The sequence below is a fragment of the Xenopus tropicalis genome, chromosome 2 (assembly GCF_000004195.4).
Source record: "Xenopus tropicalis strain Nigerian chromosome 2, UCB_Xtro_10.0, whole genome shotgun sequence".
Classification (NCBI taxonomy): Eukaryota; Metazoa; Chordata; class Amphibia; order Anura; family Pipidae; genus Xenopus; species Xenopus tropicalis.
Window position 1 is genome coordinate 76,326,072 of NC_030678.2, and position 14,886 is coordinate 76,340,957.

At 38.3% G+C, this 14,886-nt stretch overlaps 1 protein-coding gene across 1 annotated transcript in view; it reads right to left on the minus strand.

The window, feature by feature from the left end:
* morc1 (MORC family CW-type zinc finger 1) overlaps nucleotides 1–14,886 on the minus strand; it is a 108,011-nt gene that overhangs the window by 30,801 nt on the left and 62,324 nt on the right. Inside the window, exons 16-19 of the mRNA XM_031896211.1 lie at nucleotides 14,278–14,432; nucleotides 10,705–10,839; nucleotides 5,015–5,114; nucleotides 2,172–2,304 (exon numbers count right to left, since the gene is read on the minus strand). Coding sequence (XP_031752071.1) covers nucleotides 2,172–2,304; nucleotides 5,015–5,114; nucleotides 10,705–10,839; nucleotides 14,278–14,432 — 523 coding nt within the window. The remainder of the gene's footprint in view (nucleotides 1–2,171; nucleotides 2,305–5,014; nucleotides 5,115–10,704; nucleotides 10,840–14,277; nucleotides 14,433–14,886) is intronic.

Sequence of the window (14,886 nt, forward strand, 5' to 3'; positions counted from 1 at the left end):
GCTGGGAGAGATATTTTGATGGTGTTCAGTGGAGCAGAAAGAATTCTGGAGTGGAGCGAGAGGTCAAACAGGAACTGTTAGTTACGTGCATAGCCTTCACATGCACAAACCCTGCTGCTCATATTACTGGCTTGTGTTCTAATTTGGTCTTTAGAGCTTATGCCTCTAGAAACCCTCACCAATCTCCTCCAGGTACTGTATAAGAATGATGTGTCTATATAAAAGGTAATCAATCTTAGTTAGTAAGTGAAAAGAAGAGAATAATAAGATGTTAAAGGGCAAAGAAAAGGGAGAATGTTTTGTGCTTTGCTGTAAACATCCAAGCAAATATTTAATCTCCCCTCCAGGCTAATTTGGGGAGAATAAACAGCCAATGACATCAGTGTTATAGGAAATAAATTACAAGCCTCATCAATGTTATAATGATTTAATGTGAATCACTTGGCAGTGGACCAGTCTTACTGTAGCTGGCTAATAAATAAAGGCCTGTTTTTTTCTGCATTGACAGACTGAATGGTTTTATTGTTCTGCACAGGGTATTTTTCTACAGAAGCATTTATAATACCTTGACATATTTGATTTTTCTGCCTGAAAATAGGTTTCGCCAGTGTTAATGAACAGTAGATATCACGGTTCTCCTTGACCATATGTGTATTTATTGCTTAGTTAAATGGGTATGGGGATTTTCTTCCATCACTCACACATTAACAAGCAAACAAACAGCAGCACTTACATATTTAGCCTTAGAATGCATTTCTGGTTACTTTTAATAAAACATTTGCCAACATGGCTAATACAATTCTTTCTGGATCTTTCTATAATAGTTTACTGTGTGCTATAATTGGGGCAAATTCTGTTGGGGGTATCTATTTTACCTACCCCTGATTAATCAAATGCCTATATGCCAACCTGATGCTAAACTGCAACCTTTTTTTCTCTAAGTACCACTGTTTACTATTGTAACCTGAGCTGCAGAAGGGCAGTAAGCTTGTAGGTACTGTGCACCTTCTCTCTGCACCTTGTAATGATTTTCTTTGTTTACAAGAACCACAGTTTTCTTTGACTTTCTTCTCCCTTTGCTAGAATAATATACAATGCATTTTACACAAAGGGAGAGAAAAGCTGACAGCCCAGCACCTATAAATTCCTAAATATTAAAATGAACGCTGTCTTACTTCTTTTAAGCAATCTTGTAGATTTCACATTTCATTTAGTATTTTTTCTTTACAATATGTAACAAATGGGACTTTCTTAGGTGGTCTCTTAGCATTAACTCCTCGAAATCTTGCATGAGATGGAAGGCAGAGCAAGGAACTGCGTAGAGCACATTTTGGCAGGGAAACAAGAAAAGCTCAGGTGGAGCAGTGTTTCTCTCAATATCTCAGGCTCATATACCTACCTCAACTTATTTGCCTTCTGGTGTAATATAACATGTTCATCATGGCACCGCCAAGCTGCAAGAAAATGTGGTCTAGCACCTGCAGAACACTACTATCGTTTTACCTTGCTTGCTATTTTGCTTAACTTTTATCCTTCATTATTAATACCTTGCAACCCTCTCTATCTCATGCATTATTCCCCTTCTTTTTTCAACCACTGTATAGGCCCAACTGCTTGCCAAAAGGAATTATGCCATGGAAAAAAAACAAGGCTGAAAAGAGAACCAAACTAAGTAGAACAATTTAACTTACAATATTGTGGATTTTGCTATTTGTCTCACAACCTTTCTCGCATTCAGTCATAGCCCTAGCTGTTTGGAGAGATCAGAACAGTCATATGTATAGGTTGCTTGCTGAAGAAGGATGGTGAATTTATTTTGCAGTAATTGTCTTTTGTAAAACCCTTTTTAAAACATTTACGTCTCTGAAAGTATGTATAATTGGATATTGGCTGCTATTAGTTTTGTAGAATATCCAGTTAAAAAATGTTTGCAATGTAAAGTTCCTGTTGGGGGCATGACAGGAAAAGAAATTGTGCGAAATTCAATAAATGGCAAATATGATTTGGCATAATAATTTTCAGCTGACAAAAAAAATCTCTAATTAGCTATTTTTATTTCCTATCATTGGACTGATATATATATAGCCATATTCTATTATTTCTAAAATAGTATCAATATGCCCAGGTTAATGTTTGCATCTCACTTTTGTGCTGTGTGGATAGAAAGATACCTGAGACCCCAAGCGTTTGTTCTTGTATCTTTCAACGGAATCTCTTAGGCGTTTTTCTTTGTCAGTGAACTGGAGAGGTTTTCTGGGCAAAGTACCAACAGGTATAGCAGGGAGCTGCTCTGGCTCTGTGCATCTAGATATTACAGAAGAAAGAAATGATGAAAAGTAAATCCATGAGAGCACATGGTTGGTTGATTGTTTTGCCTATTTTCAGAGAATCATGTTACTGCATGAACAAATGTTTATTTTAAACTGAAAGAAATTCAGGTAGAATGGCAGTGCTTTAGACTTTAAGTGGATTTAACCTTTTTCCATTACGCAAACAAAAAACTGTTTGGGTATAGTTTACTGTGTGAACTAGATACGCTACTCATATTTTTATAATATAAAGGATATGTATGAGTGTGGAATGCCTGGTGGTGTTATTTTGTGCTATCCAAATGCTAAATTACACCTTTGTTTTATAGTATAAAACAGTGCTGTCCAACTGGCGGCCCGCGGGCCGCAGACCCCCCTCTGTGTGGCCCCCCACCTGTCTGGCTGCTTTGATGGCTTACCTTTGTGTAAGCTTTAAATGGTATCAGTATTGTGAAGAACTGGCCCCCTGAATGGTTCTCACCTCAGATTCAGGCTGTAATCCCTCTGTATTGTTTAAAAATGTAATCCCCTGTGTTGCTCACACCTTTTAATCCCTACATTGTTCACCCCCTGCAGAGTTCACACCTCAGGCTCAGGCTCTAATCACCCACATTGTTCAAATTTTCACACCTCAGACCCATAAATTAGAATTTTTTTTTAATACATAGTTATTGTGCAGACTGTAGGAGCAGTGGCAGCATTGTGTCACTGTATGCTGCCTGTGTGTGCCATACTCTACCTGCCCTATGCTGCCTGGCAGGGTAGGGCAGGCAGAGTATGGCACACACACAGGCAGCATAGGGCTGGCAGAGTATGGCACACACAGGTAGAGTACGGCAAACAGAGTATGGCACATACAGGCAGGGTAGGGCAGGCAGAGTATGGCGCACACACAGGCAGCATAGGGCAGGTAGAGTATGGCACACACAGGTAGAGTATGGCAGACAGAGTATGGCACATACAGGCAGGGTAGGGTAGGCAGAGTATGTCACACAGGCAGCATAGGGCAGGCAGAGTATGGCCCACACAGGCAGGGTAGGGCATGCAGAGTATGGCACACACAGGCAGCATAGGGCAGGCAGAGTATGGCACACACAGGCAGGGCAGGGAAGGCAGATTATGGCAGGTTTTTGCTGTACTACCACCACTAACATGGGTGTGGTTTCAAGTGGGTGTGGTTTAAAAAAGGGGAGTGGTCAAAACTGGCTTCCATTATCGGCCCTCCACCATGTAGACCGGAAAAATTCTGGCCCTCGGTACCACAGAAGTCGGACAGCACTGTTTTATACCACTTCAGTCCTTGAGTAATCCCCTAAAGTCAATGGCAAAAATTCAAGCACCACGTAACTTCTGGAGAACTGTCATATTTCCACATAGGATTTTCAAACTGCTACTTCCATTTACAACAGATTTTTACAGAGAGGTGAGCGATCACTGAAAATCATTGCATAGCTTGATAAGTACAGTGTTTTTTACACAATGATGCCTGTGATGATGTGTGGTGTATTTTTTCACCATTTTTTACACAGCATGATAAATAGGCCCCAAAATGTATTCCAGTGGCTTAAGTTTAAGGGGCTGATTTACTAACCCACGAATCCGACCCGAATTGGAAAAGTTCCGACTTGAAAACGAACATTTTGCGACTTTTTCGTATGTTTTGCGATTTTTTCGGATTCTGTACGAATTTTTCGTTACCAATACGATTTTTGCGTAAAAACGCGAGTTTTTCGTATCCATTACGAAAGTTGCGTAAAAAGTTGCGCATTTTTCGTAGCGTTAAAACTTACGCGAAAAGTTGCGCATTTTTCGTAGCGTTAAAACTTAACGCTACGAAAAATGCGCAACTTTTCACGTAAGTTTTAACGCTACGCAAAATGCGCAACTTTTTACGCAACTTTCGTAATGGCTAGGAAAACTCGCGTTTTTACGCAAAAATCGTATTGGATCCGAAAAATTCGTAAAGAATCCGAAAAAATCGCAAAACATACGAAAAAATCGCAAAGTACCGATCATTACGAAAAAAACGCAATCGGACTCCATTCGACCTGTTCGTGGGTAAGTAAATCAGCCCCTTAGTGTTTAATGGGTTGCACAATCTCGTAATGAAAAACCTGTAATCCAATGGCAGTTTAGCAGATTTTACTATGAAGGTAAAGGGTTAATTTAGTAAGTCACTGGGGGTCATAGCCTGGGCAAATTTGCACCTGGGCAGTAACCTATAGCAACCAATTAGTGATTAAGCTTTTTCATCCAGCAGCAGGTTGAGCAGTAAAAAACCCGTTGCCATGGGTTACTGCCCAGATGCACATTTGTCCAGTCTTTATAAATTACCCCTAATATGTTCACTGTGTTGTTTTTTTACAGTGCTGGATTTATTACGCTGCTTGCCAGTGGCGTAACGACACACCACTGGGCCCCCCTGCAGTGTACCATTGGAGGGACCCAGTGTGTACCTAACCCTCATCTGCCTGCCCCCCCACCACGTGTGTTTGCTCGCTGTGCATTTATACCGAGCATGCACAGTTTTAGTAGATATAAAGGAAGCAGACCCAATGGACAGGGCCCCCCGCAACTGCGGGGTCTGCTTCCTCTATAGTTACGCCACTGCTGCTTGCATCAAAATCTTTTCTTCTGCCCATCACAGTATGGTCCAGACATATTAATAGTAGCGAAAGGGGTACAATTTATATACAATTTCATACCTGTTTTTTGTAGGATCTGGGTGGTCTGCACAAGTCCAGTTATCAGGCTGATCAAAAGTGCTTGCAGAAGAGGGCAGCACCCTCCAGTTTAGGCACAAGTCTGTAAAACATTAAAAAATAATAAAAATAATCTGTAAAAATAATTCTTTAAGTTATGCTGTGGCTTCTTTTAAATGAAAACGGTCAGATCCAACAAGATCCTTATCAACCAAGGAATCATGAACATAAAGGAGAAGTAAAGGCTAAGTTCAAAATGTTAGGCACCCCCAAGTGACTTTAATCGATTACCTCGTACCCCGGGCTGGTGCCCCTGTTAGGAGAGAACAGCACCAGCCCGGGGTACCTGTAGCGAGCATCTCCTTTTCCTGCTTCTGTCTTCGCGCACTTGCAAATTCGGCTTTTTCACTCTGCACATGTGCCGGCCCAGGGATTCCGAAGACAGAAGGAAGAGAAAACACTCGCTACAGGTACCCCGGGCTGGTGCTGTTCTCTCCTAACAGGGGCACCAGCCCGGGTTAAAAGGTAAGAGATTAAAGTTACTTGGGGGTGCCTAACATTTTGGCGCCCCCAAGTGACTTAGCCTTTCCTTCTCCTTTAATGTTTAACTCTCCAAAGGGCATACATACTGTCTGGAAACAAATAACAATATTAAATAACCGTCTGTAAAAAGTTAATTGACACTTGAATGAGGCAAAGTGTCATTCTTGCACCCCCTGTATGGCTCATGATTTTACACTGGAATAGATGTTTTTGTGGAGGCAATTATGATTTACAAACAAGTACAAGGTACTGTTTTTATTATTATAGAGAAAAAGGAATAATATCTAAAAAATTTAATTATTTTATAAAAGCAGATCCCATACCTATATTAACATTCTGTTTGCGTCATATCTTATTTGTGTTACTTTTTGAAACTTTAGGCACCTGTTATGCTGCTAGTACTTGAATGCTTTTAATGTAAGAGAAATAAGGTACTGTTTTTAATGCATATGGTGTTGCTGCTTAAACTTTTCCTTTTCATGTTAGAGGTCAGAACCTTCCTGCTCACATGAATGCACCCATTCTAATTTGTGCAGTGTCAGATTTTCAGACTGGCAGTGACGTTGCTGATCACTGGGTGAGTCTAGAGTAGTTCGTTTTCCATTGTTCCATTGCCTCCCCAAACACATCTATTCCAGTGTACACTATTCCAGTGTAAAATAATTTGTCTTTAAATGTGAATGTTTGAATACGTGCATTTTATATTAAATAACATAGAATGAGAGCATAAGACATATTTATAGCCAAATAAAAAGAAAGTATTGATGGAATGATAATTCGAAAAACTGTGATGTGGCACAGGCATTGTCTGTCAAAACAATATTTTAAATAAAAAAAATTCTAAAGTGGGAAATAATTTACAAACTGCCCCAAATGCCATAGCCATAGCTGTAACTATTTATTTTAAAGAATATCTACATATGCCACAACATCTGAAAATATATAATGCAGGTTACAAAACAGTACATTACTTACAAAAATATGACTTTACACATAAATCAACACTGATGTTTGGTGGGTTACGTGCACTTTTATTAAGCAGACAGAGCTATATTAAGAGATCTCCAAGATATGATATTAATTAAATGGTGCAAAGTACTTGGCTACAGACTGTACTTTACTTTTCCCTGTGGAATAGGATGTGGCTGTTCTAGATCTAGATCAACATGACTTTTTTATTCATGTAGTTTAAACAATACACATTTCGCTGTTGTCATCATATATTTTTCTGGTGTGAAACTAAAAAGTTATACCAAATACCAAAATACCAAATAGCCAATAACAGCCCTTATTTGGCATACTCAGGGACTTCTTAAATGCTTGTGTTGCTACCCAACTCTTTTTACATTTAAATGTGGCTCGAGTCAAAAAGATTGGGGTTCTCCGATCTAGAGCAATGGTTCCCAAAGTTTTGGGCTGGCAGGTGTCTGCAACAGTGGCTGAGGCACCAACCTGAAGGCTATCTTGGGGAAAGTTTGAGAGAATATAGAGTATATTAGACTAGATCATATATTAAACTGGGGAATTTGGGAGGATTTGCGGCACTTTCTTTGGAGGTGGGCATAGACAGTACTGTTTCTATTTTTGCTGATGACACTAAATTGTGCAAAACTATAAGTTCCATGCAGGATGCTGCTGCTTTGCAGAGCGATTTGACAAAATTAGATAACTGGGCAGCAAACTGGAAAATGAGGTTCAATGTTGATAAGTGCAAAGTTATGCACTTTGGTAGAAATAATATAAACGCAAACTATCTACTGAATGGTAGTGTGTTGGGGGTTTCCTTAATGGAGAAGGATCTAGGGGTTTTTGTTGATAACAAGTTGTCTAATGCCAGGCAGTGTCATTCTGTGGCTACTAAAGCAAATAAAGTGCTGTCTTGTATAAAAAAGGGCATTGACTCAAGGGATGAGAACATAATTTTGCCCCTTTATAGGTCCCTGGTAAGGCCTCACCTTGAGTATGCAGTGCAGTTTTGGGCTCCAGTCCTTAAGAAGGATATTAATGAGCTGGAGAAAGTGCAAAGACGTGCAACTAAACTGGTTAAGGGGATGGAAGATTTAAACTATGAGGTGAGACTGTCGAGGTTGGGGTTGTTTTCTCTGGAAAAGAGGCGCTTGCGAGGGGACATGATTACTCTGTACAAGTACATTAGAGGGGATTATAGGCAGTTGGGGGATGTTCTTTTTTCCCATAAAAACAATCAACGCACCAGAGGTCACCCCTTTAGATTAGAGGAAAGGAGCTTCCATTTGAAGCAGCGTAGGTGGTTTTTCACGGTGAGGGCAGTGAGGTTATGGAATGCCCTTCCTAGTGATGTGGTAATGGCAGATTCTGTTAATGCCTTTAAGAGGGGCCTGGATGAGTTCTTGATCAATCAGAATATCCAAGGCTATTGTGATACTAATATCTACAGTTAGTACTAGTGGTTGTATTTATAGTTTATGTATGTGAGTGTATAGATTGGTAGGTGTGGGTTGGGTGTGCTGGGTTTACTTGGATGGGTTGAACTTGATGGACACTGGTCTTTTTTCAACCCTATGTATGTAAAAATGTATGTAACTTTCATCTCATTAGAATGTACTTTGAGAACTAGAATGCCATTGTGCCCTATTGTGTTGAATTGCTCAGTGCAAATGTTTCCTCCACACTGCAGTATTACATGCAGAGAGAAAGATGTGGATGATTATTTTCTGGGCTGGAATAAACTGTTCCAGCACTTAAAACAAACTGTTAAGTCTAGAACCACCCTGCAATTCTTTACCGAGCGCTAACAGTGGTTAGGAATACGGAAGACTGCTACATTTGCCCCTTAGATTTACTGCAAAGCATTAAGGCATTATTGAACAGTGGTAGCATTTAAATGCCCTGATCTCCAAATAATTTACTCATCCTCTCAATTCTATGTATAAAAGAACTGCATGATATAATTAAACCTGTGTTACATGTGCTTAGATTTTAAGACTTGAGAAGCAGCACAATTATTGCAATACTAGTAAAAGGCTCTGAGTATTCTGTCATCTAAATAACTCTAAAAAGCAGTAATTAACGTACAGCTAATAATATCACCACCCACTATTAAGAATTAACAAAAAAATCACTTAGATCACTCTTAAGTCATGCTCCTATTTTTCTGCAAAAATCAGACTATTGGGAAGTGTGAAGAGGAGAAAAGCCCCACTACAGAAGGATAGAAAAAAAGTGCACCTTCCCCCCAACTGATGCAAAATGTCACAGGGACAGAAAGTTAAAACAACATTTTTATTTCTATCTTAAGAAACAAAATTATTTGAAAACTCTGGGTATAAAGTACATATCAGTAGTTAAGTGACAACTGCCACTGTTTGTGAGCCACATGCAAATGTAAAAAGAGTTGGGGAGCAATAGAAGCATGAAAAAACTTCCTGGGCCTTTGATAAAGCTTCACAATGTGAGGAGTGAAATGTGCATCAATAGTATTCTGTGCCTACTGAGGCTATTGCCCATTCTGTGATACCAAGTGATAGATAGGGACGGTGGCCGGGTAATAAGCACATTGTTTGCCATTGGGATATAGTGGGTTCCAATTAACCTAGCTCATGGTTATGCGGTTTGGGAATTCTTCTGGTTGCAACCTACCTAATTTTTAATGGAAAAATAAACAGACACAAAGACATATTTTGAATAGCGCAAGTCCCCACTTAGCTGCTGATACGCACTTTATACTTAGGGGCACATTTACTAAGCCACGAACGAGCCGAATGCGTCCGATTGCGTTTTTTTCGTAATGATCGGTATTTTGCGATTTTTTCGGAAAAATGACGCGACTTTTTCGTTACTAATACGATTTGTGCGAAAAAACGCGAGTTTTTCGTAGCCATTCCGAAAGTTGCGCAAAATCTGGCGATTTTTCGTAGCGTTAAAACTTGCGCAAAAAGTTGCGCTTTTTTCGTAGTGGTAAAACTTCTGCGAAACGTCGCACCTTTTAAGTTTTAACGCTACGAAAAAGGCGCAACTTTTAACGCTACGAAAAAATCGGCAGATTTTGCGCAACTTTCGGAATGTCTACGAAAAACTTGCGTTTTTTCGCGCAAATCGTATTGGTAACGAAAAAGTCGTAAAGACGCCGAAAAAAACGCAAAAAATACGAAAAAGTCGCAAAATGTTCGTTTTCAAATCGGAATTTTTCCAATTCGGTTCAGATTCGTGTCTTAGTAAATGTGCCCCTTAGGGTAATACATTTTAAATAATTTTGTTTTTTGAGATAGAAACAAAAGTGATGTTTTAACTTTCTGTCCCTGTTACAGTCTGATCACTTTCCTGTTGATAATTTGGGAAATTGTTGCACACAACCTGTGACTTTGTGGTGCAAGACATATTTCTTTCTAATTGTATATATGTTTGGAAATGTAATAGACAGATATACTGTAATAACTAAATTGTGTCATCACAGGCTTGTGGGTGGGGAATCTCCAGAATTTCCCTGCTGAGGTACCAGACTGACTTGTAACAATAAGCTGTCTATATGGCCCCAAAGATCTAAGTTACCTGGCTTTGTGGCTTGGTAGCCTCAGTTAACTAGATTTATATGCACTTGCTTGAATGACTAAGGGCAGAGGTGCCAGCACCTATATTTTGGAATCTATGCCATAAAAGATGTAAAAAATGAGCCTGTGTGAGATTAGAACCTGTGTGAGATTTGAAAGACTAAGGGGCCTATTTATTACACCGTGTAAAATGCTTAACGCAGAAAAAACGGTGTTAAAAGTCGTGTAAAATAAATGAGGCATTTGACCCCTTTAAATTACCCCACGTCAGTCAATAGGAAAAACTGAAGCAGCAACTAAGTTCTAATGAAAGTAGCTCTTTCTAACCACGTGGCAAAAAAATGTTATGGATGAACGCTGTAGTTTCCCATAGTATTTTCAAGTGGCTGCCTACTTTTATGCTGGATTTTTACACAGAGGTTCATGATCACTAACAATCAAGCAATGTTTGGTTATGTGTGGTGTATTTGGTCGCCATTTTTTTACACAGTATAATAAATAGGCCCCTATGTTTTTGATAACTGAATTTTATCCCAATCATTTATTGCTGATTTATGCATGTATTTTAAACCGCTGACCTTCTTAATTTTACAGAAAATTTTATCAATCATCACTTTGACGTACCACATTGAATGATTTTAGGGATTTCTATTGCACGTCTTCGTATAAAGTGCACAGCATCGGATGGAACTTCAAACCAGTCTTTTAACCCACTGAGGTATCCAAACTCATTCCAGAAATGAACTGTTCCTTTCTCACCTAACAGAAGCATCACACATTTTCATCAGTTTCATTTGAAACACACACGTATATATATATATATACATTCAATGGTAATGTTGGTCATCCTACAATTCAAGAGACAAGTTTTGGGTGCACGAGACCTGGTTGAACTGGATGTACATCTAAACTGTCTCAGCACTCCTAAAATACAAAATGGCAGAAATGCATGCGAGAAAAAAGTATAACAACAACCCTACAGGCATCAAGGGAAAATGCCTGCACTGGACACATTTGGTGTTTGTACAAACATGCATAAGCCGATGCTCCCCGTCAAGGCAGTGCCCAACTAGTTTAAAAGCGATGCATCCACACCTTGCTATATAATGCACCTTAAATGCTGGGCTATTGGGCTGTCCTTAAAGGGGTGGAAATAATGGGACAGCTGACATTAAAGGAGCAACTACCTCCATATATACTATATACACATTCAATGGCAATGTCAAGGTCATATAGAAGTCAATGGCAGCTGTCCCTTTTCATTTGGCTAATCTTTCTTTGCTTTGTTTTTTTTCACACTTTCATTTGTGTGACAAAATGGGGGATTTGTGCAATGATATGAAAAATTCACAGTTTTGTTTTTTTTCATGTTTATTTGTGCTATTTTACAAGGCTGTAGTTCATAAACCACTTGGCATTGGGAGTTTTTGAGAAAATAAGTTTATTCTTGGTTTCAAGAACAAGAATGTTGATAAATTGGCCTCTAAATCAGGGGTTATTAGACATTTTTAAAGTTTAATCAAAGTTAACTTTAATTATATTATTTTCTGTTACTAATCTGAACCAGCAATAGCATATTAAAATATGAGCATTTATAGAAATGATTAAATATTAATAATGACATGATTAACAGGTACTGTTTCTGCAAGAATGTGCTGAAGACAAAAGGACATATTTATCATAAGGACAAAAAGGCTATTTTCTATATATATTTTTACAACCTTTTTTTACTTGTGGGTTTATAGGAGTTTTTGGGGAACTGTATATTTTGATATTTACATAAATGTATTACATTTAATAATACATTTGATTAACACAATGAGAAAGGCCTTTGACCCAAAACAGAGAGCTAATGCTATTGTTAATTCTCAAGGGCAATTCTCTATCCAGAATGAGAGTATTTAGATTTTTGTCCACTATGTACATTCTCGGGTACTGCATTGTGCAACTTAGGAAAACTAGCAGAAGGACATTACTGTTATGTTACTGTGGAACCTAAGAAGGGGGAGTGGGTAATGTAAAGCTAGAGACAAATAGGTATGGTAAATGTGGAGCCTAAAGAGAAGAAGACAGGATTATTTTTCCCGTTGCCATTTCCCAAAAGACCTCTTATAAGGGTAAACTTAGATTGTAAGCTCTACTGAGGCAGAAACTGATGTATAATATGTATAACCTCTTTAAAGAGCTGCAAAAATGTGTTGACATTATATAAATAACAGTCTATGGGATCTGGCTTTTCCCATCTGGTGTTGCTGTCATATTTCCTTTGTCAATTTGATTTATTCTTGTCAAAAACATGACGCACTGTTGATTCTTACAACTTGTGGTAGAACAAAATATTCATAGAGTTTCCTTTGTATGCTCTATATATTAAAGTACATTCAGCCTTTTTTCCTTTTTTTTAACAAATACATTGTTATACATGATTGATAAGATGCCAACACTTTTCACTCCTTTATATTTGGTAAGTAACAACTATGAGAATAAAATACAGATATGATGTTCTAATCTATACATCACATCATCAATGCCATCTGGCAATGTAAACCATTTAAAATATGAGAATTATGTATAATGTATGTAAGTGAACTGCCACAGAAAACAGAATCTATCATAGAGAAACAAATTACAATTCATGCACATAAATAACCTAGAGAATTAACTCAAATGCTCCAGTGCATATAGTGGTCTGTGAATAGGGAAAATCTTGGGTTTTAAACTAGTGCTACTATAGGGTTCATTTACATGTCCCATTCATTGTGCAAAAAAAAGTCAGCAAATGGCCATTTATTTTGCACTTTTGAACTGTGCAAATACCCACAGGATTTGTTTTGGAGCTAAACAATGTGCCTTGAATCAAGCACTGCCTGCATTAGAATGGGAGGGGGAAGAAAAGTAGGCATGAGGCTAAGGATTGATTTTTTGATCCAGTGCTCTGTGCAGAGAGCAGAACAACCCTAGGTGCAAGTGGGACATGCACATCCCCCTATCCTGACCCCAAGAATCATTCACATGATTAGAGCTATTCTGCTATGATCTGAAAGAGGAGGGGCTTCAGTCAAGATGACCTTAACGACAGAACTTATGCTTGAACAATTCAAAGCTAGCAAATAAATGCTTTTCCTCCCACTCATAATACTACATAAGTATACCATTCTGATGCTACTTAGTTTTGTTCTTGATATTACTCTGTCTTCTACAGACAACCTAATTCTCCAGGGTCTGAAATTATCATACAGTTCTTTAGACCTGCAGCCTAGAGATTTAAAAAGGCTAAGAGGGAAGACTGAAAAGCTACTATGATATGATTTATAGAATGGTGTTCAAAGAAGAAGTATAATTAAGACTGTACTCATGTTCTCCGATACTGAATTCTTTAAAGATTTTAAAGCAATATGCCTGATATGCAACAGTTCTATAAACAAAAGGGGAACTAAAAGTAAATGCAACAGTATAAGTCTGCCTTCCACCTGAAGGTATTATTGCATTTGTCTCAAGACATATGAAAGCAACAGTAGCAGATCTGCCTCTCAACAGCAGCCAGAACAATAGGTGTATGCACACATTTGAAAAGATGCTGTGAAATCAGGATATGGAGAAATAACTTGTAACATGCCCAAGTCTTCAAAGGGTCAAGTTCTTCAAAAAGAAAAGCCTGCATGAAGCAGGGCTGGAAAAACTTCCACTATTAAAGGTTCATTCTCCAAGAGCACTGCACCCACAGTTTGCAGTAATTGAGGTAAGGGGAGATGTAAACTTTCAAAAGATTTCCAGTGAGCTGTCTGTCTGTATTAGAGGTGTGTATCTGATTTCTTCAACTACATGTCGGAATTATGAATTCTATTTCTGCCATGTCTGTTCTTTTATCTGGTTCTAAATTATTTGCTTTAGAAGATGACTTATGCTTTAAAGGAGAACGCCACCCAAAAAAACTGCCTGCCCCCTGTTCTCCTGCTGATTAGGCTGAGTACTTTGAGACTCCAAAAAAAGTAACAGTGTTTTTATGCAATATTAACAAGGTTTTCTTTTTCAGATAAGAGAATGAAAAGGTAACTGTATATATAAAAAAAACTCTTCAAAAGAAAGAAATACCCCAAGCCCTCTGCTGGACAAAGTTAGCAAACCACTTTTATTTCCATTTATTTATAAGTTTGCTCCTTTATACAATTTGGACAATAAAAAAAAACAAATACATACCTATCCCAGAATCCTTCAAAAACTGGTCAAGAAAGTAGCCCATGTGTTTTAATAGCTTATGATATTCCTGTGAATTAATAAAATTTTGTTTGTTGTGGCTTGGAATCAGTGCTCCTGAAGGTATGTTCACCAATCCCAAAACACCTGCACCAGTGCTGTTGAAAATATAAATGAATTTTACTTACAGTTATGATAGTTTAGCAATGTATGGCATTTTAAGGGTTATTTACAAAGTGTAGGATAGGGTGTAAAGTGTTTTTTTCACCCTGCCCCACACAGACTGCCTCTACTACAGGTCTGTGTGTTGCAGAATGGAGCACAATGGCATTTAACCCAACTGTCTTGCATTTGTGTCATGAAATAACTGTGAACCATATATAATGATCCAGCACCAAATTTGTAAGAACTGAAGAAATCTGGAGGCCATGTTATTGAGAATGATTTAGCAGTATACAGTGAACCCCTTATGAACAGCTCAGGTAGGTAGGGCCAAAGCATGGTTACATGAATAAGGAATACACTGTATCTCAGAACTTTGCAAATTACTGTAGATGGGAATAAATGGATTACATCAGAATTATATATGTACCAGCTATAACAATAATGGAA